Source organism: Mustela nivalis, assembly GCF_964662115.1.
Source record: "Mustela nivalis genome assembly, chromosome: 2".
NCBI lineage: Eukaryota > Metazoa > Chordata > Mammalia > Carnivora > Mustelidae > Mustela > Mustela nivalis.
In genome coordinates, this window is record NC_139021.1 from 43,718,099 (window position 1) to 43,740,043 (window position 21,945).

The window sequence follows — 21,945 nt, forward strand, 5'->3', positions numbered from 1 at the left end:
TATACACAATGGAATACTATGCAGCCATCAAAAGAAATGAAATCTTGCCATTTGCGACAACATGGATGGAACTAGAGCATATCATGCTTAGCGAAATAAGTCAAACAGAGAAAGACAACTATCATATGATCTGCCTGATATGAAGAAGTGGTGATGCAACATGGGGGCTCAAGTGGGTAGGAGAAGAATCAATGAAACAAGATGGGATTGGGAGGGAGACAAACCATAAGTGACTCTTAATCTCACAAAACAAACTGAGGGTTGCTGGGGGGAGGGGGGTTTGGAGAAGGGGGGTGAGGTTATGGACATTGGGGAGGGTATGTGCTTTGGTGAGTGCTGTGAAGTGTGTAAACCTGGCGATTCACAGACCTGTACCCCTGGGGATAAAAATATATGTTTATAAAAAATTAAAAATTAAAAAAAAACTGCAATGAGATACTACCTTGCACTGGTTAAAATGGCTAAAATTAACATCTTGGGAAACAACAGATGTTGGCAAGGATACAGAGAAAAGGGAACTGTCTTACACTGTTCGTAGGAATGCAAATGAGTGAAGCCACTCTGGAAAACAGAATGGAGGTTCCTTAAAAAGTTAAAAATAAAACTACCCTACAATGCAGTAATTGCACTAGTAGGCCTGAACCTGTGGATGAACCAAAGAACACAAAACAAGTGATTCAAAGTGACACATGCACAGCAATGTTTATCGCAGCAGTGTTAACACAACAACCAAAATACGTAAGGAGCCCGGCTGTCCACTGACAGATGAATGGACAAACAAAATGTGGTATATATAGAATGGAATATTACTCAGCCATCAAAAAAGAATGAAATCTTGCTGTTTGCAATGACATGGATAGAACTAGAGGGTATTATGCTAAGCAAAATATGTCAGTCAGAGAAAAATAAGTACCATATGATTTCACTCGTATGTGGAATTTTTTTAATATTTTATTTATTTGAGAGAGAGCGAAAGAGGGAGTGAGAGAGTTGAGTGGGGAGAGGGGCACAGAGAGAAGCAGATTCCCCACTGAGGGACTCTGGAATCATGTACTGAGCAGAAGGCAGATGCTTAACAGTCTGAGTCACCCAGATGCTCCCATATGTGGAATTTAAGAAACAAAACAGATGAACATAGAAGAAGGGAAGGAAAAATAAAGTAAAAACAGAGAGGGAGGCAAACCACAAGAAAATCTTAACTCCAGGGAACAAACTGAGGTTACTGGGGGCAGGGAGTGGTGGGAAGATGGGGTAATTGGGTTGTTGACATTAAGGAAGGGAGTTGATATAATGAATACTAGATGTAATATGCAACTGATGAATCAATAAAGTCTACCTCTGAAACAATTAATACATACTATACTAACTAAATTAAACTTAAATTTTAAAAAAAGAAAAAGAAATGAATGAAGGTCTAAAAAAATAAGAAAATAAGAAAAATATTACGTAGCATTAAGTGCTCTGTATATAATTAAAGGAATGAAGAGATAGTGATTGGCTGATCAGGAAGCTTGTCTTAGAAGCTGATATTTAAATTGAGATCTGAGCAATGATAATTTTAAAAATGGCCAAAATAAAAACCCCAAAACAGGAATATTCTTAGCATAGTTGAGGAACCAAGAGATTTGGCTGATGTGGCTGAGCATAATGGGCAAACCCAGCAAAACATGACATTGCAAAGGTATACTTGGGCCAAATTGTACAAGGTTTTGTAAACCAGGGTGAAGGATTGGGATTTTACTCGAAGAGTAGAGAGAAATGACTGTAGGGTTTTGAGCAAACGTAGTATTAGTTGGCATGTATCTTAATGGAAGCACTCTGACAGAATAGTCTTCAGGGCAGCAAAAGATAAAGAGCAGAGCTTACATACTCTTCAGGGGCATAACTGCAGTGGTCAGGAAATTAGGATGGTTTGGGCTAGAGCGGTGGTGATGGAGATGGAAAGAAGTGGATGAGTGTGAGATATGCTCTGGAAGTAGGGCCAGAAGCTTGTGAAATGTAAGAGAAAGAGAAGAGCCATGGATAGAATCAACTTTGGAGCTTGAATGCCTGAGATGAGGACAACTAGGACAAGGGCAGGATGGGGAAAGACAAGGAATCAAGAATTCTGCTTTATCACTATTAAAATTAAGATCCTTTTAGACCTTGAGGTGGAAATATCAAGTAGGCAGTTGTAAATCTAAGTCTGAACTCTCTAACATGGTCAGGATCAGAGGGTTAAATTTGAGCCTTCACCAAGTAAGAGGTCTCTTACGAAATTGTAAGAGATCACCGGGAGTGAGAGTGTGGGAGAGGATTGAGCCTAGCAGAGGGAAAGGAATGGTCAGTGAGGTAGACAGGGAAGGTGGGACACCTGCAGCATCTGGTGTAGCAGATCTCCTTTATTGAGACTGTGCTCAATTCTCAAGAACCAGAATTTTCCTGCTGAGGACTTTCTACTGCATCCTTCTCTGAAGTATTTCCCTTGGCTACTAGGAGAGGCTTTAACCTGGAGGTGCATGGAAGATTATGCCTCTACTCCACCCTCTCCACTCTCAGGGTGGAGTATATCCTATAATGAATGCAGGGATATAATAGCCAACCCCCTTGCCTCTGTGGTGCAGGGCATGTTCCAGAACTCTGATGGGATAAGGCTAATTTCTCCTGAAATCAGATCTTAACCTTGATTCTTTCCCTGCTCTCTTCTGCTTCCTCATATTTTTATAGGTATCTCCTGAGAGCACAGCCTCAATAAATTACAAAAATCTATGACTTGGGTTCTCCAAGATACACAGTATCACAGAAGCCAAGGGAAAAGAAAAGGAAAAGAAAGATATTTTTTAAAAAGAAGATGCAGGCCATATCCCAGGGGAAGGTTAAGTAAAATAAAAGCATGGATATAACCGCTGGATTTAGCAACATGAAAATCATTAGCAACCTTGGCAATGGGGGTGAAGTGTTGGGGAAGAAACTCTGATTGAGTAGGCTGTGGAGAAAATGTGAAAAAGTGAAGATAATGGGTAATAGACAATTCTTTTATAAACTTTTGCTATAAAGGAATCTTAGAAAATTAGCAGACAGCTGGAGGGGTTTTTTTCTTTAAAAATAAGACAGTACAACTTATTTACATGCTGTTGGAAATAATTCTGCAGAGAATGAGAAACAAATGATATAGGGAGAGGGATCATTTCAGAATCAAAATCCTTTAGAAAATGAGAAAGGATATGATCCAAAGTATAAGTGGGTGCTGGCTCTGCATAAGAGTAGGGACTCTTATGTACATGCAGATCAGAGCCATGGATGGATTTGGTGATAGAAAGATGAGGGATAATATCTGGCTTTTTCTTTCCCAATTGAATATGAAATAAAACCACCTGCTTGGAGGAAAAGCTGTACAAGGTTTGAAGAAATGTAATTTTGAAGAGCAATCTGGCCAAATGTGGTAGGGTGGCTGACAACCACAGCTGGTTTTCTGATTGAACAGCTCCAAGGAAAGTGCTATAAAATGGATAGATGACCCATAAAAAGGCACCCGCTTTGGATGACACATTAAATGGATGGCCCTTTGGCTAGAAATGGTAACCATCTGAAATTCTGAGCTCAACACCAAGGCTATGACACATAGAAGATGAAGAGGACTCAACTGAAAATCTCAAGATTTTAAAGGATTCTAAAGTTAACACTAAGATGAAGTGAATGGAAGCAGAATTATTCTTCATAGAGTAAGGTAATTAAAAGAAGATTGATTTATGACCTTTAAATTCATAAAGGTATCCTAAAGACTGTGTGGTTATACTCCATCACTATATCCATGACATAAATTATACAGAAGTTCCAGAGACATTACAAGGACTAAATTTCCTTTGAAACATACCTCAAAATCCAACCTAAATATTGTACTAATTCATTCACATTTATTATATGTATATAATGTTCATGGTATTCTGAATACTAGAGTGACAAGGACACCTACTATCCCTCTCTTATAATGCTTACATGTTGGGAGATGAGACAGATAACAAAGTAATTTCTGTTAGTGTTAATGCTTCATATAAAGGAGAGAAAACAGATTAATGAGTTGGAAAGTAACTTTATGTTGGGGCACTTGGGTGGCACAGTTGGTTAAGCATCTAACTCTTGGTTTCAGCTCAGATCTGATCTTGGGGTCCTGTGATTGAGCTCTATGTCAGTTTCTACACTTAGCATGGAATCTGATTGAATTTCTCTCTCCTTCTGCCCTACCCCCACACTCGGGCTTGCTCTCTCTCTTCAATAAATAAATCTAAAAAGGAAGGGAGGGTGGGATGGTGGAAGGAACTAACTCAAGGCCAGCTTGGGTCATTAGAGAAGATCTCTCTGAGAATATGATGTTTGAGGTGAACTAATTGGGATGCCTTGACAAGTTGTTTGAGGTGAACTATTTGAGATGCCTGGACAAGGTTGTTCCAAATGGTATTCAATTCACAAAGGGTTTCAGAAATACCAGGCATCCAGAAAGAACACATTCAGGGCTTCACTAGTAACACTCTAGGATTAAGGATAGTTCCTAAGGGGGGCCTTTAGTCATATAAGAGACAGCTACTGGATAAGTTTGAAACTTCTGTTACTTCAGTATTTATCTATAATGAAATTTCTGTTGGTATATTCAGAATATAACTCTTCCGGCTTTGGAAACTAGCATATTGCCATGGATCGAAAGATGCCATCTCTACAAAAAAGGTTTCTCAATTGGTCCCCTGACCAGGGAATTATAACATCTTAAAATCAGGAAGAACTTTTATATGTCACCTAGTGCAGCATATAAAATGCAAATGGATAACCCTCATGTACACAGTCAGTAAAGGGTAGTTCTTTTATTTCTTAGGAAGTGTTATTTACTTATTTATTTTTCCTTTTTCTTTGTTTGTCAGGCTCTCTGCAACTTCTATCTAATTTTTCCCATGGCAATCTTAAAAAAAAAAAGAAAACAGCTTTATTCCCCCTGCTCTCTGCCACATAATAATCTTTCAAATATTTGAAGATTGCTATCATATTCCCTCTGAATTTGCTTCATTCTTCCTTAACCATTTCCCTCAGGACATAATTTCCAGACCTCTCACTGTCCTGGTCACTCTCTCATTTTTATAAGCACCCCTCTCTGGAAACATGGCGCCTAGGGTAAGACAGGAAATGTGATCTCATAGCATAGATGCTGGTGAGACCACAGAATCTCCCTCAGGCAGATGACTGCACTTCTACTAATGTAACCCAACATGGCATGCACTCTTTCAGCAGCAGGCCACATTATTGTTGCATAATTGATTTTGTGTGTGGCCATCAAAAACCCACTTCCAAAGAGATAACTGTGAAGGAGATAACCCACATCCTGGACTTGCGCAATTGAATTCTTTTCTAAATGTAGGAATTTACAGTTATCCCTGCAAAAATTGCATCTCGTTGGTTTTGGCTCAAAAGACCTCTTTAGTGAATGTGATATTATCACTCTAAATTCAAAGTCTAAAACTGAACAATGTCAGTGGGCACACTAGATCTGTTTTTCCCAACCCTACTTTGGTTAATGCACCTACCATTCTTGTAAGCCTATTGCCTCTTGTGACTGAACTTTGGAATCACCTAGAACTTCCTCCTCTCTCTACACCCAAATTCAATTTGTCACCATTCCTAGTCTCAAAATTCCTTAGAGATGCATCTTTTCAGCTGTATCTCATTGCAATCACCCTAAAACTGGTAATCACTACTGCCTGCCTATAGCATTATATAGCCATAGGATGTAAAGAGTGGGTTGTGCATAAAGGGTATTTAAATTCCCTTTATCCAGTCCTACTGCATTATATATAAACAAATGCCTAAATAACCAGTCTACAAGGAATTGCTCTACCCAGTAATGTCCTAAACATTGTTGATATCCCTACAACCTTTTCTGCATCTTGGTATATGTATCCCAAACAGTGTCTATCTGTCCCAACTTTTCCTAAATTTGATTTGATTTATTTGATAGACCCATCCATACCTCTAAGTTACAGCCTGTCTGTGGCCCACCTTGAAATAGATGGATGTTTCCTCTTACATCTTGGATCTGAGGTAAGCATCTTAGTGTCACTGATGCCTATGGATTATGGAATCCAGGTTTAATGTGTAACAATCTTATATAAATAGGAGAGAAGAGGCCAAGAAATTTGAGAAGAAAAAGTACTGATTAACTTATTAATGATAATACTAATGACTAACACTTAAATAGAATTTTATTTGTGCCAAACACTGTGCCAGGAAGCCTTTTACATTCCTTGTATGTGCAGACCTCCCAATACCCCTGATTTTACAGAAAAGGGATCACATATCCAGACTATGAATTATGGTGAAATAAAACAGCTTCACTCTATGGCCTGTATTCTTAACTTCTACACTGCACTGTCTATAATAATGTGCTACCTATTTTTAAAACAAACTTACTGTTGTTCAGAATGATCATGTATATGCATGTGCATGCACATATATACATTGATTCACACACACAATGCAATTGTATGTAGTACATAGAATTCTCATTTTAAATATTCTGTTGGTGTTCACACTCTTTAGTCAGTATTGCACAGTAGGCAAAGCACAGGATTTGGAGACCATCTGCTTTGCAATGTACTAGCTCTGTGAATTCAGGCAAGACCAATTCCTAAGTGTCAGGTTTTCTTTCTTTACCTCTTTCTTTCTTTTCTCTTTCTTTCTTTCTTTCTTTCTTTCTTTCTTTCTTTCTTTCTTTCTTTCTTTCTTTCTTTCTTTTCTTTTTTAATGGGGATATTGTGCCTGGCTGGCTCTGTCAGTAGAGCATGCAACTCTTGATCTTAGGGTTGTGAGTTCAAGCCCCAAGTTGGGGGTAGATATTACTTTAAAAATATGGAAATACTAGTATCTACTTTTCAGGGCTGTCTTAAGGATTAGAGACAATACAATAAAGTACCTGGAAAATAGCAGATATTACAAAATGCTAACTATAATCTTTTAGATCCAGAAGAAGACATAGTATGAAATGTTGGACATGCATGGTGCTAAAAGTTCATTAGGTGCTTCCTATATATATATATATATGTTGACACTTCCATTTGGTTTTCAAATTTTCCACCTGTTTTCTTCTTTTTAAAATTTCTTCAAATTTTTATTTAAATTCTAGTTAGTTAACATATAGTGTAATATTGGTTTTAGGAATAGAATTTAGTGACTCATCACTTACATACAACACCCAGTGCTCATCATAACAAGTGCTCTCCTTAATGCCCATCACCCTAGCCCATCTCCCAGCCACCGCCCTCCATCAACCCTTAGCTTGTTCTCTATCGTTAAGAGTCTCGTGGTTAAAACTGTTTTCTTTCTTTTTTTTTTAAGATTTTATTTATTTATTTTACAGACAGAGAACACAAGCAGGCAGAGGGGCAAGCAGAGAGAGAGAGAGGGAGGCAGTCTCCTGCTAAGCAGAGAGCCCAATGCAGGACTCCATCCTAGGACCCTGAGACCATGACCTGAGCTGAAGGCAGTGGCCCAACCCACTGAGCCACCCAGGTGCCTTAAAACTGTTTTCTTAATGATGTCTAACTCATTTTTTCAAAGATTTCTGAGTTCAAAGCCACTTCTAAAAAATTGAAATATAATTGACATACATTAGTTTAAGTGTACAACATGTTGATTTGATACATACATAAACTGCAGTATGATTACCACCATAATTTATCTGGCACTCTATCATGTCACATAATTATCATCTCTTTTTGGGGGCTAGGAACAATTAAGATCTAGTCTCTTAGCAACTTTGTAGTTTTTAACACAGTTATTGACTATAATCACTATTCTGTGCAGGGCTTACTTATCTACTAGTTCCTAGTTTGTACCTGTAAATAATAGGTTTCTGTTAAATTGTTAATTTTGCCAAAAAAGTTTTTTCATTGTTACTGTTGGTAATGTGTTCCAGGATTTTGTTTCCATTAAACTATCACTGTACCTTCGTTCTCCACTTACTGTAATAGGTTTCTGTATTTACTGCTCACCCTTGGCATATACCCTTTCTCCAGGAAGCCACCTTCCATTTGTAGATGCATGGCCCTGTGTACTTTTTTTTTTCATTTCATTTAATTATTATTTTCATTAACACTTATGGTTTGTCTCCCTCCCAATCCCATCTTGTTTCATTTTTTCCCTCTCTAACCCCCATGACCTCCCGCTCTGCCTCTCAAATTCCTCATATCAGGGAGATCATATGATAATTGTCTTTCTCTGACTTATTTCACTCAGCAGAACGCCCTCTAGTTCCATCCACATCATTGCAAATGGCAAGATTTCATTTCTTTTATAGCTGCATAGTATTCCATTGCATATACATACCACAGCTTCTTTATCCATTCATCTGTTGATGGACATCTAGGTTCTTTCCATAGTTTGGCTATTGTGGACATTGCTGCTATAAACATTTGGGTGCACATGCCCCTTTGGATCACTACATTTGTATCTTTAGAGTAAATACCCAGTAGTGCAATTGCTGAATCATAGGGTAGCTCTATTTTCAACTTTTTGGGGAACCTCCATGCTGTTTTCCAGAGTGACTGCACCAGCTTGCATTCCTACCATCAGTGTAGGAGGGTTCCCCTTTCTCTGCATCCTCGCCAACATTTGTCATTTCCTGACCTGTTAATTTTAGCCATTCTGACTGGTGTGAGGTGATATCTCATTGTAGTTTTGATTTGTATTTCCCTGATACCAAATGATGTTGAGCACTTTTTCATGTGTCTGTTGGGCATCTGGATGTCTTCTTTGCCGAAATGTCTGTTCATGTCTTCTGCCCATTTCTTGCTTGAATTATCTGTTCTTTGGGTGTTGAGTTTGATAAGTTCTTTATAGATTTTGGATACTTTGACAAATTATTATCTTCTGCTTTGTATTGTAGTGATTGATTGTAGTATATATCTTACCTCTACTATTGAGTTGGGTCTATGTGATTCATCTAGCATTCAAATAAAGTATCTGGAACGTAATAGTTGCTCAGTAAACATTAGTTGAATGCTGCCTGCTTAGATCATTTCTGCAAGCTAATGGTTCACACTGTGAAATACTCATTATGACTCCACATCTTTTTTTTTTTTTAAATCAAGTATCCATTGAGCACAGTCAGCTCCAATCTTCTCAGCTTGATTTACTTCCTTCTAAGGGACCGCATGCTTTCCTTATTCTAAGCATCTGCTCATTCTCACTAACCTCTATACTCAATTCAGTGTAGAGCCTGCCTATCAGATGTATGCCTAGAACTTGCATCAGGCAACTTCTCCTAACATTTTGTTACACTGTGCTTATAGCTATTAATTGCCAGTGGAAAATTCTGTGTTATTTATTGTGTCCTTCAATTGCTTATTTGATTTTTAAAATGATATCTATGACTAGCTTGGATAAAAACATTTTTAAAAGTGTAAAAAAAATAATAAGTTTAGGGGTGTCTGGGTGGCACAGTCAGTTAAGCTTCCTACTCTTGGTTTCTGCTTGGTCATGATCTCAGGGTGGAGATCTCAGGGTCCTGAGACTAAGCCCTGGGTCGCTCATGCTCAGAACAGTCTGCTCAAGACTTTCTCTCCGTCTTCCGCTGCTCCTCCCCTCCTCTAAAAATGAATAAATACATCTATTTTAAAAAGGGTTCAAATGTCCACTTTATCTGGATATCTTTTTTAACTAAATCATGCTTGCTGACACCATTTTGTAATAAACTGTTAGACCATTTGCCTATTATATATGTGTGTGTGTGTGTGTTATTATATATATATATATATATATATGTATATATTTTAGCTAGTATGTGACTATTAAACCTAAAATTCTTTTTTTTAAGATTTTATTTATTTATTTGACAGACAGAGATCACAAGTAGGCAGAGAGGCAGGCAGAAAGAGAGAGAGGAGGAAGCAGGCTCTCCGCGGAGTGGACAGCCCGATGCGGGGCTCGTTCCCAGGACCCTGGGATCATGACCTGAGCCGAAGGCAGAGGCTTTAACCCACTGAGCCACCCAGGCGCCCCTAAACCTAAAATTCTTTAAGGACAGTGAATATTCCTATTCACTAAGCCTAAATAATACCTAATATAATGTCAGGTTCTGTAACCTATTTAATAAAAATAGTTGAATCAAATTAATGAGAGAAGACTAACAGGATTTCTACATTTTTTAATTAGCATGTGTATGACTAAGGTATATCGGGGAGGGCAGATTATGGCTCACTCTGCTAATTCTTATAAATGTCTTTTTAAGAAAATTTTAAGGACTCTGTGGCATCTTTAAAACCACAGTATAAGGGGCACCTGGGTGGCTCAGTGGGTTAAAGCCTCTGCCTTCAGCTCAGGTCATGATCCTAGGGTCCTGCGATAGAGCCCCATATAGGGCCCTCTGCTCAGCAGGGAGACTGCTTCCCACCCTTACCCCCCGCCTGCCTCTTTGCCTACTTGTGATCTATATCTATCAAATAAATAAATAAAGTCTTAAAAAAAAAAGTTTAATACCATTGCCAAATACTTACTTCTAAGTCCTGCTATTCCTGACTTGATCTGAATAATTTTGAAAATTTCAAAACTGTTACTTAATTTTGCATAACTTCTGAATATATAAAGTCAGATTTCTCAAAACAATTGTAATTTCATTGAAAAGAGAGGCAAAGTTTCTAAAGTCCAGCATGGCAGCTAATCTCTAAAGATCCCTGCGACCTTTAAGCACTATCCCCTTTAGATCCCAATGTGAAACCCAGTGTCATGGAATTGGCAAGTCCTACTCACTCAGTATAAGGACTCTCTGATAGAGAGTCACAGTAAAACCATGAACAAAGCGTTCCCTGTTAGCATCCTGTCATAAACTTATTAAGAATACAGAAGAAACAAGAGTTTCAAATTGTTAGAGAAGAGGAATTACAGCACAAAACTGACATTCAGTCAAAAGGTAAAACCCAAACTGTTTGGAAAAATGAAGCATTCGGATGTTTGGTGGTAGGGGCTACAATTTTCCAAGTAACCAGGTTGTTAAGGCATTCTATATAAAGTAATGCTGACAGCAACCTCAGGTTAAGAATAACAAAGCATGTTTTAGAGATGAGGCAACCAGGGCATAGAGAGATCATGTGAGCTGTCTCCCGTTACCCAGCAGGCAAGTGAGAGAACAGGATTGAGCCTCTTTCAGACACCTGACTGCAGCTAGTGGAGAAAGCTCAGTTCTAGAAAGGGTGCAAGAAGCTTAACACAGGCTTGAGCAGAGAGACAGAGGCAAAGGAAGACTAAAGGAGCTTGGAGAGAAGGAATTCCCTTGGTGCCTCTGTACCTGAAGAGGATACAGTAAAGCACGATAATAAATCTCTGTTTGATAGAAAAGCCAGGCTTAGGAAACAGAGGCATTAGGTGGTAGAGGAAGAAGAGATTTCCAGTGGTAAGGACAGAAGAAAGGATAGTACAGCTCACAAACAGTACAGATGACATCAGTTCCTGCTGTTCCTCGAGGCTTCTAGAGTGAGACCCAGAACACCCAAGGAGGGAGTGAGCGAAGGGTTTGCATGCGCTGTCCCTCTTGTGTGTCTCTGCATAACTCATCCTCCAGATCATCACTCCCTTGCACTTCTCGGGACCACCTTTCTTACCTGACTAGAGATGCTCTTTGCACAGTATAATTCTCCTTTGTGGCAATTTTCACAATTATAATTTTACATCTATCTGTACATTTGATTACCTTTCCCCACCAAACCTGAGAATAAGGACACATGGATACCTTTATTCTTTTTAACATTGCCAAAATCTAGCTGAGAGCTCATCCACTGCAGGCACACACAACTACTTGCTGACCACTGGCAGAAAGGACAGATGCAAGGAAAGGAAGGAAGCAAGCCAACAAGGGAGGGAGGGAGGGCAGACGAAAGGAAGTTGATTATGTTCAGGGTCATTGAGAAGGACAGTAAAATTTTAAAAAGGAGAGACTAGAAACACAATAACAATTTTAAAAACTACCCAACTCTGCTTAGGGCTGGCCTTATTTACTGTCAATTGTTTATGGTCAAATAAAAAGCTCTGGTAGACCGTATCTTATTTCTGGGCAACAACACGTGTGAGCCTCATAAGGAGAACATTGCTGTACTACCATTGGACCTTGTGATGTGTGTCCACAATGCCACACACAATAGGAGATGTTGGTTATTTTTTTCACTGGGGATTTTAAAACTATGGGCGATTTGCCTATGAAAGAACTTTGTTCCTAGGTGATGCCATAATTATGATAATACTGTGTTTGGTTAAGCTGAACTCTGAAAATGGCTTCTATCCCATTCCACTCGAGTCTACCTTACGTGGCTTACTAGGTGCCAGGCACTTAGGGACAAGACCAGGTCTCCACCCTCAAGAGTTACAAAGTGCTTCTTTGAAAACTGTTGACAGGGGCGCCTGGGTGGCTCAATGGGTTAAAGCCTCTGCCTTCAGCTCAGGTCATGATCCCAGGGTCCTGGGATTGAGCCCCGCATCGGGCTCTCTGCTTAGTGGGGAGCCTGCTTCCTCCCCTCTCTCTGCCTGCCTCTCTGCCTACTTGTGATCTCTCTGTTTCTGTCAAATAAATAATCAAAAATCTTTAAAAAAAAGAAAGAAAGAAAGAAAGAAAGAAAATTGTTGACATTCCAGCCCTTCATCAGTCGTAGAACAAATGCATTCACTATAAATTACAGGGCATTAACTCATTTTCTTCATGTCATTAGAAGTGATTAAAATTTCCCCAAATTTCACTAGCCAAATAAGCAAAGAAACAGGTAGGGTCTGTATCTGATCTCCTCCCATTTTCTGCTTGTTGCCAGTGACTCTACAGTGGAAACACTAATCACAATAGCAACTATAACTTTGAAAATTTCCTCTGTGCCAGGCATCGAGCTTTATTCATGTTAACATTTAACTTAGTCCTCAAACAAGAAGATAGGGTCCACGTGTTTTTCACATTTGTATGCTTGGGACCAGCACAGACACAGGAAGATGAATGGTAAATGTTTGTTAAAAGAATGCATATGTAGGGGCGCCTGGGTAGCTCAGTGGGTTAAAGCCAAGCCCTGCATTGGGCTCTCTGCTCCTTCGACAGGAAGCCTGCTTCCCTCTCTCTCTCTCTCTCTCTGCCTTCCTCTCTGCCTATTTGTGATCTCTTTCTGTCAAATAAATAATAAATAAAATCTTAAAAAAAAAAGAATGCATATGTAAACAAATGGTAAGTGAGGACAGCCCACATAGCATTTAAACCTGCTTTCTTTAACCCAGTTTTTGTTTTTAGGAACTACAAGATGAAATACCACTGCCTGATAAATTTCACACTAAGTATATAACTAATGAAACAGGGCTGAAAGCAACCTTGAAAGGGACCTCATTTTATAGATGTATTCACTGGGTGAGTGACCTTGACAAGTGACTTAACCTCTTATTGAACCATACATATATTTTATTAAGAATAGGAAGGTGGGGACGCCTGGGTGGCTCAGTTGGTTAAGCAGCTGCCTTCGGCTCAGGTCATGATCCCAGCGTCCTGGGATCGAGTCCCACATCGGGCTCCTTGCTCAGCAGGGAACCTGCTTCTCCCTCTGCCTCTGCCTGCCATTCTGTCTGCCTGTGCTTGCTCTCTCCCCCTCTCTCCCTCTGATAAATAAATAAAATCTTTATTAAAAAAAAAAAAAGAATAGGAAGGTGGTAACTTCCTTAAGAATGAACAGAATTCCTTGCATTGTGCCTGGCCCTCAAGAAATGATTGATTCTGCTATTCTATTTGATATGATTTTGTGAGTACTGAAATTTAAGAGTACTATTTTTGTTTTAGGAACTTAAAAAATATCAAGACCATTTTTATATTTTGTAGAAAATATGACCAAAATCAGAATATTGGGGCAAACTAGACTTTCAAGAATGATTTTTAAAAAAGGATAGTCCAAAAGGCAAGCACAGTATAGACTTCCCAAAAATGTGGTAGGGGGATACTTTAAATAATTTCTCTAAAAGGTAGGATTCGAACCAGTACAGGAAAGAGATCAAACTAACTTCTGAAAAATACACTCAAGGGTTTTATGGAAAGTGGTTAGAATAAGAATGATCTTGGAACTGTGATATACATATCACCGGGTTATAAAGATCACAAAGATACTTTGTGATTTAGATCATTCCTTGACATTTCAGCTCAAATGCCACAACATGTCCTGCCTGCTTTCTCTACTGTCGTCTTCTCCTTAGAACTGATCACCGCCTCACATCCTGTTCATTTTGCTTGTTGGTTCCTTACAGCTCTACTGACTGGAGGGGAAGCTCCAAGAAGGCAGGGATTTTCATCCATTGCTGAGTCACCAGTTCCTAGAGCCTGGACACAGATGATGCTCAGTTCTTATGTGTGGTTGGAGTAAATGGAGGCAGAAGTTGAGACCCAGGGTGACCAAGCCCCTTTTATTTAGCTGGTATGTGGCTGAACCAGTTAAGATACGCAGGTTACCCAAATGTTCCTCCAGGGCGAGCAGCCCCTCTTAACTCTCTCTGAAACTATCATCTGTCCTTTTTGTTAGAATCTTTGAGGTTGACTGTGCGGTATTTCTGAGCCATATCAACAATCTGTATCTTTTTGAAGGCTTCTAGCACGTTTTATTTGAGCTGCATCTACAACTCCCGTTATAAAGGAGGAGATGGACTTTTTTTCAAAATTCCACACCGGGGAGACTCTGTATAAGAAAAATTGCTAGTTCATGAACAGCTAAACAATAATGACATTAGCTTGACTCTGACTTGTAAGGCACTTTAAATTTAGACCACAAGAAACCAGTTTTCTAAAGCAGATGAATTCTTCTTTAAAAGTAAGGGCTGAGCTTTTCCAGCTCCCTGTTTAAGGAAATTGTGAGGATACAGAAGTCAAAACGTATAGGCTCTCATAAATAGAAAGATAAGGAGGAAAGTACAGGGGAAGCCACAAGAAGACGACAAAGTAATGATAGAGTCGGGCTTTTTTCCCTGAGGAAATATATTTTACAGTCTGTAATTTTTTTTTTTTACTAAACAGCTATTGACCAAACATGAAGGAAGAATACACATTTTTACACATGCAAGAGTTTTAAAAAAAATTGAACTACCACATACCCAGATGATGATAGTCTCTGGAGACTTACTCTTACAAAATAAGAAAGGAAACCAAGAATGAGGAAAACATGGGCCAGAGGAAACAATGGGTCCAATTCAGGAGAGCCTCCCTAGTCTGACAGTATCCAGCAAACCTATGTAGTAATCAGCTTAGACGGGGCAGTAGAATGGAGGGTCCTGGGGGGAAGTCACTCAAAGCAAAAGCACATTTGCTAGAATATGTAATATAATCAAGTTTGAAATAAAACAAGGCCATGACAAAGGCAAAAGACACGAGACTAAAAGGCAACTGGCAACTCCAAGGGAACAGAATGTGATATGAGGGAGAAAATATAATCATAACACATTAATTGACTCTGCATGAATGATGTTAATGATACACATCTTAGAGTTCCCCAAGAGACGAAATATTTAACCACATTTATAACTCAGTACAGTGTAAGTGGTATACATCTTATAAAAGTAAAATGTTTGAAATTTTTGGTGAGGAGGGAAGGAGAGCTCAAGGTGGATTAGAGATGCTGATATGGTCATCTTACAAAGTGGGGACTAAAAACAGACTGCAGTTGTGAAGAGAAGAAATGAAGGTGTAGTAATATTAAGTTTAAAAGATAACTGTGGGGGGCACCTGGGTGGCTCAGTTGGTTAAGCAACTGTCTTTGTCTCAAGTCATGATCCTGGAGTTCCGGGATCGAGTCCCACTTCAAGTCCCGCATCAGGCACCCTGCTTGGCAGGGAGTCTGCGTCTTCCTCTGACCCTCTCTCTTCTCATGCTCTCTCTCTCTTTCTTATTCTCTCTCTCTTTCTCTCCCTCTTTCAAATAAATAAATAAAAATCTTTAAAAAAATAAAAGATAACTATGGAGAAACTAAATCTCATAATAGTACTTGGAAGAATGAAGATAAATGATATCTAAAATGGAAAAATCAAGGAAAAAGAGACGAGTGAAAAATGTGTACATATGGAGATCAGGTTTGGGGGTGATGGAAAGTGAGACAGAAGATAGTAGCTTTTTATTATAAGCCTTTGGTAGTATTTTATTTTCTTAAAACAATGCACTGTGTTACTTTAATGGGAAAAAAAGTCAAATAAGGGAAGAAAATCAGCTCATGGCTCAGTCAAATCCTAAATCCTTTTGCATAGGAATTCCTCTGTCCTGTTAGAAAAGTCCAAATCTTTGTCCTGTGACCATATATGCACTTTTGGAAGCTACCATCAAAGGGAGGAGTTTGTGAATATTGTCCTATTTTTTTTTTTTAAAGACTTGACCACAGATTACAAGTTCAAATAATTTTGTGACTCTAAAAAGAAATGAAACAGGTGAAGGTAAGTTGTTTTTTTGTTTGTTTGTTTTTTGTAACTCTGAACTCAATGAACTGCAATGGGTTTACTGTTCATGGGTTCTCTCAGTGCTTGGTGACAGTTTAGAAGTGAATACAAAGAAAACAGCAAAATTAATATCCCTTTCCTTCTCCTAACCTCAAGATTTTTAGCAGCTGAGGTTTCACATTGTTGGGCAGAAATGTTTAACACAAGCATCTGGGATTCATTCATGTCAACTGTTGCTTTTTAAGAAGGGTATTCTTTTTTAAAAATACTAACCTTCTTTTAAAGACTGCTTCAGAAGAAATAAACTGTTTCCTCCTTGCTATTCACTGCCAATGCTCCCATTTAAAAGTTAAGTCAGCTCTAGGAAATTGAAAGGAAACCCCCTTACTACATCCAAAAAGACTCTTCATTCCATATGCAAAGCTTCAGGATAGTCTCCATGGTGAACAGCATCTCCTAGGTCCTCAATTCCACTTCCAGATGGAGCCCCCAAGGTAGACAAGTAGCTCCAGGCTCTCAAGCCTTTTCCAGATGACAGCCTCCAGAAAGATGAGTGTGGCAGGGACCTAATCCTCTGATTCCAGATGTGCACATGAATATGTTAGAACATCTTCTCCCCTACCATATGTAATCCCCAAAGGGAGAGAGCTTTTTTTTTTTTTTAAAGATTTTATTTATTTATTTGACAGAGAGAAATCACAAATAGATGGAGAGGCAGGCAGAGAGAGAGAGGGAAGCAGGCTCTCCGCTGAGCAGAGAGCCCGATGCGGGACTTGATCCCAGGACTCTGAGATCATGACCTGAGCTGAAGGCAGCGGCTTAACCCACTGAGCCACCCAGGCGCCCCGGGAGAGAGCTTTTTGATGCCTCTCCAACAACACTCCACAGTAAGTCTCCTGGGAGCTAAGTCTCCAGAGATCAAAGCCTTATTTTTCTCTCACCTCTCTTCTCTCTTTCTATTTTCCAACCTCAATCCAAAATGCTATGCTATTCCTTACCTGGGTCAAGGTGCTTATTTCCGGGCACACCTTGGGGATTTGGTTATTCTGAAGATCTAGAGTCTTCAGGCCAGGCAGTTTTCCTAATGCTGAGGGCATCTTTGTTATCTTCTTCCCATTCAAGGTAATGATCTTAGTGTTTTCACCACCCTTCAGTGCTCTTAATAACAACCTTTCACTCATGGGCTTAGAAGAGAAATATAAGAGAGAGAAGGTAATCACTAGGGATTACGTTCCTTATTGTGCCTCTTTAGAACCTCTAATTACAGAACTGGTGTGTCATGGAAACAAAAACATTCTGAGATCTACCATGTTGAAGATAGGAGGCATCAGAGTGTTACCTGTGAAAAAGATAGGAAGAAGAAATAACTGATTCCAGATTTGGGGCAGGAAATATACACGATGAGCCTAGGATATCTTATGCCAGATTCTAATGCCAGAGACATGGACGTTATCAGACTAGTGAGATCACACATCAAAAGGACACAAAAACCAACTTCTAGAGGTTGAGGTTCCCACTGATCTAAGATGGGAAATTTGAGGATCAGAAACAATAATCTAGAATGAAACATATGAAAACACATTAAAATCTAGGAGTTCAGGGACGCCTGGGTGGCTCAGTTGGTTGGGCAGCTGCCTTCGGCTCAGGTCATGATCCCGGCGTTGTCCTGGGATCGGGTCCCACATCGGGGCTCCTTGCTCCACGGGGAGCCTGCTTCTCCCTCTGACTCTGCCTGCCACTCTGTCTGCCTGTGCTCGCTCTCGCTCTCTCTCTCTGACTAAATAAATTAAAAAAATCTTAAAAAAAAAATCTAGGAGTTCATAATGGTATTTTAAAAATAAAAGAAACTCATTGATTACAAAGGGATTGCTGAGAAACTTACTCATAAGTCTGCAAATTGATTAAGGAAAAAAAATGAAGCATTTATTCTGCTTTTCCAGTATAAGTACCTTTTAGTATAACTTAAGGGTTAATAAGGTTCCTATTCAAAGAAAAAATAAAAGCTTATAAATGAGGAGGGAAAAAATAGATTTAGGAAAATCACCATTTTTGCAAATCCTAATGAAATAATGTATCTCACAAAAATAATAATTGAATGCTTCTAGGGGTGCCTGGGTAACTTAGTTAAGTACCCGATTTCTTGATTTTGGCTCAGGTCATGATCTCAGGGTCATGGGATTGAGCCGCAAGCTGGGCTCCATCATGGAGTCTGCTTGAGATTCTCTCTCCTTCTCTCTCTACTCTGCACCCTGCCATTCACACACACAGTTTCTCTCTCTCTCTCTCTCAAATAAAATCTTAATAAATAAATAATAAAATAAAAATAAAAATTCTAATTTAACCTGAGTCCTAGTCCCAAAACCCATTACATGGGTGTATTTTGTTATAGCAGCAAATTCAAATTCTTTATCAGAGAAGACCAACAAAAATCATATAGCCTTCGGCCTTAGATAATTGTGGGAGCTGATTAAGCTATCTATATAGGGCTATTGTTGATGTGTCTGGTGCTGTGCTTGCTCCAGGATTCAAGGACACTGAAGGAGAAGATCTGGCAGAAGTGGGAGAAGCTGCAGGTTCCGTTGTTAATTCACACCAATGAAGTGAGCCAGCAGATCAGCAACAGGACACGTTACTGACACTCAATGCCTTCATGCTAACTTTCCAAGCACCTGCTTGGCTTGTGCCTTCCAAATGTGCAACATGTCTCTTGTGGCTAGGACTGGGAAACTATACAGGAAAGGGGATTCTGAGATATAGTCTAAGTTTAAATTGATCCAGTACAAATCCACCACACCACACCCTTCACACTTATCTGCTTCTCTTTCTACTGCTATTATCACAACATGGTCTCATCATCTCTACTGTATTACTGCCTGCCGCCATTATATTCTCTGCCATTCTGCCATTACATACATTGTCACGGCCATCAATCATCTTATAATACATCTTACTCTATGATAAAGCTATAATAAAAATCTTTCATTGGCCCCTCATTGCTTATAAGTTAAAATCCCAACTGAGTTGGAATTAAAGTACCAATCTAGCTCCAGTGTCATTAGATGTCATTCCCTTTCACAAACCTTCTGTCTCTAGATGACCGCCATTCATCAGAAGCATCAAATATATTTAGTCCTTTGCTTATGCCATTCCTTTGGCCTATATTCCTGGCCACTTCCTAACTGTTCCTAATCTTTTCAAGAGTCTGCTCAAGTATTTACTCTATCATTTTCCTTGAATTGTGACCTTCTCTCTGAGCAGAATTGCTTCCATGTTTGTTTCAAGGGGACTTTATACAAACTCTAATTTAGGACTTAATACTTTTTAATATTGTTCAAGAGGTATTTCTTGCTATGTGTTTGAACTGCAATCTCTATCACCATATTTGGCATAGAATTCAGTAAATGTTCATTAAATTAAGTGAATTTTATGCTAGGGCGTTGTGTGAAAGAGTACCTTATATAAAGCACAAATTAATGTTCTTGAAAATATAGGAGAAAAGACATGTGAAGACACAGAAGTTTAAAACATTAACTATCTGTTATGCACTGTCCAATATGCTTAGTATATGAATATGAATAACAAGTCATTACCTTCAAGGGGCATAGAATCTAGGGGGAAATCAGAAATGTAAATTGGTGATTCATTCATCAAGTATTGTTTTCTAGTTTCACTGAGATATAACTGACATGTGACATATATGCTTAAGGTGTACAAAATAATGATTTGACATGCATAAATGTGGCAAAATAAATGCAACAATAATCAAATATTCATTAAGTGCCCATTACATGCTAGGTACCATGATAGCACTGAGGCACCTTGGTTCAAGGAAGATTTCTTGCTGTTGACTGCCGAGTCTAATCATAACAGGTTAAAAAGAATGAAGCAGTTGATGAAATAAATATAAGGAGGTGGGGGATGAATTTAAATAAAAGGAGTGTGAGAAAAATGTTCACAGGCATGAAATACATGGGACCATGGGGAATATAAGTAATTCTCGTGCATAAGTCTAAAGAAAGGAGTGAATGGAAATGATGGGGGACAGGTACACAGGACCAATCATAAAGGATCCCCCTTAAATGCTGTTAAGGACTGGACTTCAAATCCTAGGCCTGGTGAGCCACTGGAAAGTTTAGGTTAGGAGACAGTCTCAGATTTGTATTTCTGGAAAATTCACTTTGGCAGCATGAAGGAAGGGGGAGTATAAGGAGTGGCTCTGTGGACCAGGAAGCAATTATGAGATTTTTGTACTATTCTCATAATTTTGTACTAAAGGGACGGGGGAAGAAAATGATAGGGTGTAATGTGGGTAGGACTGCCTTTAGAACCTGATCTTGTAGGTACATTAGATTAGATGTGAGCCACAATTTAGGGTGTAAAGTGGGGAAATGAGAGGGGGATAATATTTGGTAGGATAAGGCTGTAACACAAACCCGATTTATGGAGACATTAAAAACTGGGAAGAAAAAGGGGATGGGGTTTACTATTTCAGACTTTGGAGTTTTCACCTACATCTTAAACATGCTCCCTATAAACACTCAGCTGAAATGGCCTCAGAGCTCTGCTGGCTTGGGCTCATGGAATGCGGCCATCCCCAGCTTTCCCAGCAACCAGAAATCAATCTATTTGCAGGAAAATTGAAAAAAAAAATCACCAGTTTTTTGAGAAGGCATCATCCTGTGAACTCATCACAAAACTAGGAACTTTAAATTGAATGTTAATCTAGAATGTGAAAGTGACTTCTGTAAACTGCAAGTAAAACTGGTTTTATCTCTCTTCTCATCAGTAGAATAACAAGAATACCAGTCTATTCCACTGAGATTGTGTAGGAAATATCTAACTGATGATTATAAACTACTTTAGAAGTATACAGTGCTGTAGGAATGCTAAAATATATAGCATCCTAGAATCTCAAGGATTTCAAAACAATCAGAAATTTTATTTAATTTATATTATTTAAATTTTATATATTTATATATACAATTAATATATATTAATTAACATACAATTAATATATATTTATTATATATATTATATATAAATTTATATATTTAACATCTACAACACATCTACTAACATTTATTAACATCTATACTACAAAAGAAACTGGCTAATTCCTATGACAGGAGCCCCTGTGACAAAGGATTTTGAGAGGTGTAAAATGCATTAAAAACAGTCGTTCATAAACACGGGTTATGGCAGGAACCAACACAGTTGAGTTGTTTTGGCAAGCTTACTTTGTGATTTAAATGTGGTGTGAGATGTGGGGTAAAAGTTTTCAAACATGAGCAGATGCTTCATGTACTAGGAAGCTACTGTAGAAATTTTCTGTCCTGCAATAAAAAAGGGCACTGGCTTTCTCTTGGTTTGTTTTCTTTTTAAATATGGAAATGGAAGCTTTGATTTAAAGGGTTTTAGATTCTCAGGATGCCTGACTGGCACAGTCTGTTAAGCATCCAACTCTTGGTTTCAGCTCAGGTTGTGATCTCAGGGTCGTGAATTTGAGCCCAGCGTCAG

General features: G+C 38.8%; 1 protein-coding gene across 2 annotated transcripts in view; it reads right to left on the reverse strand.

Moving 5' to 3' along the window:
- LRRC69 (leucine rich repeat containing 69) overlaps positions 1-17,666 on the reverse strand; it is a 112,570-nt gene extending 94,904 nt beyond the window's left edge. For both annotated transcript variants that reach the window (XM_082719410.1, XM_082719409.1), the window contains exon 1: positions 17,427-17,666. In XM_082719410.1, the coding sequence (XP_082575536.1) occupies positions 17,427-17,609 (183 nt within the window). In that variant the 5' untranslated portion in view covers positions 17,610-17,666. The remainder of the gene's footprint in view (positions 1-17,426) is intronic.
- Positions 17,667-21,945: the final 4,279 nt, after the last annotated feature.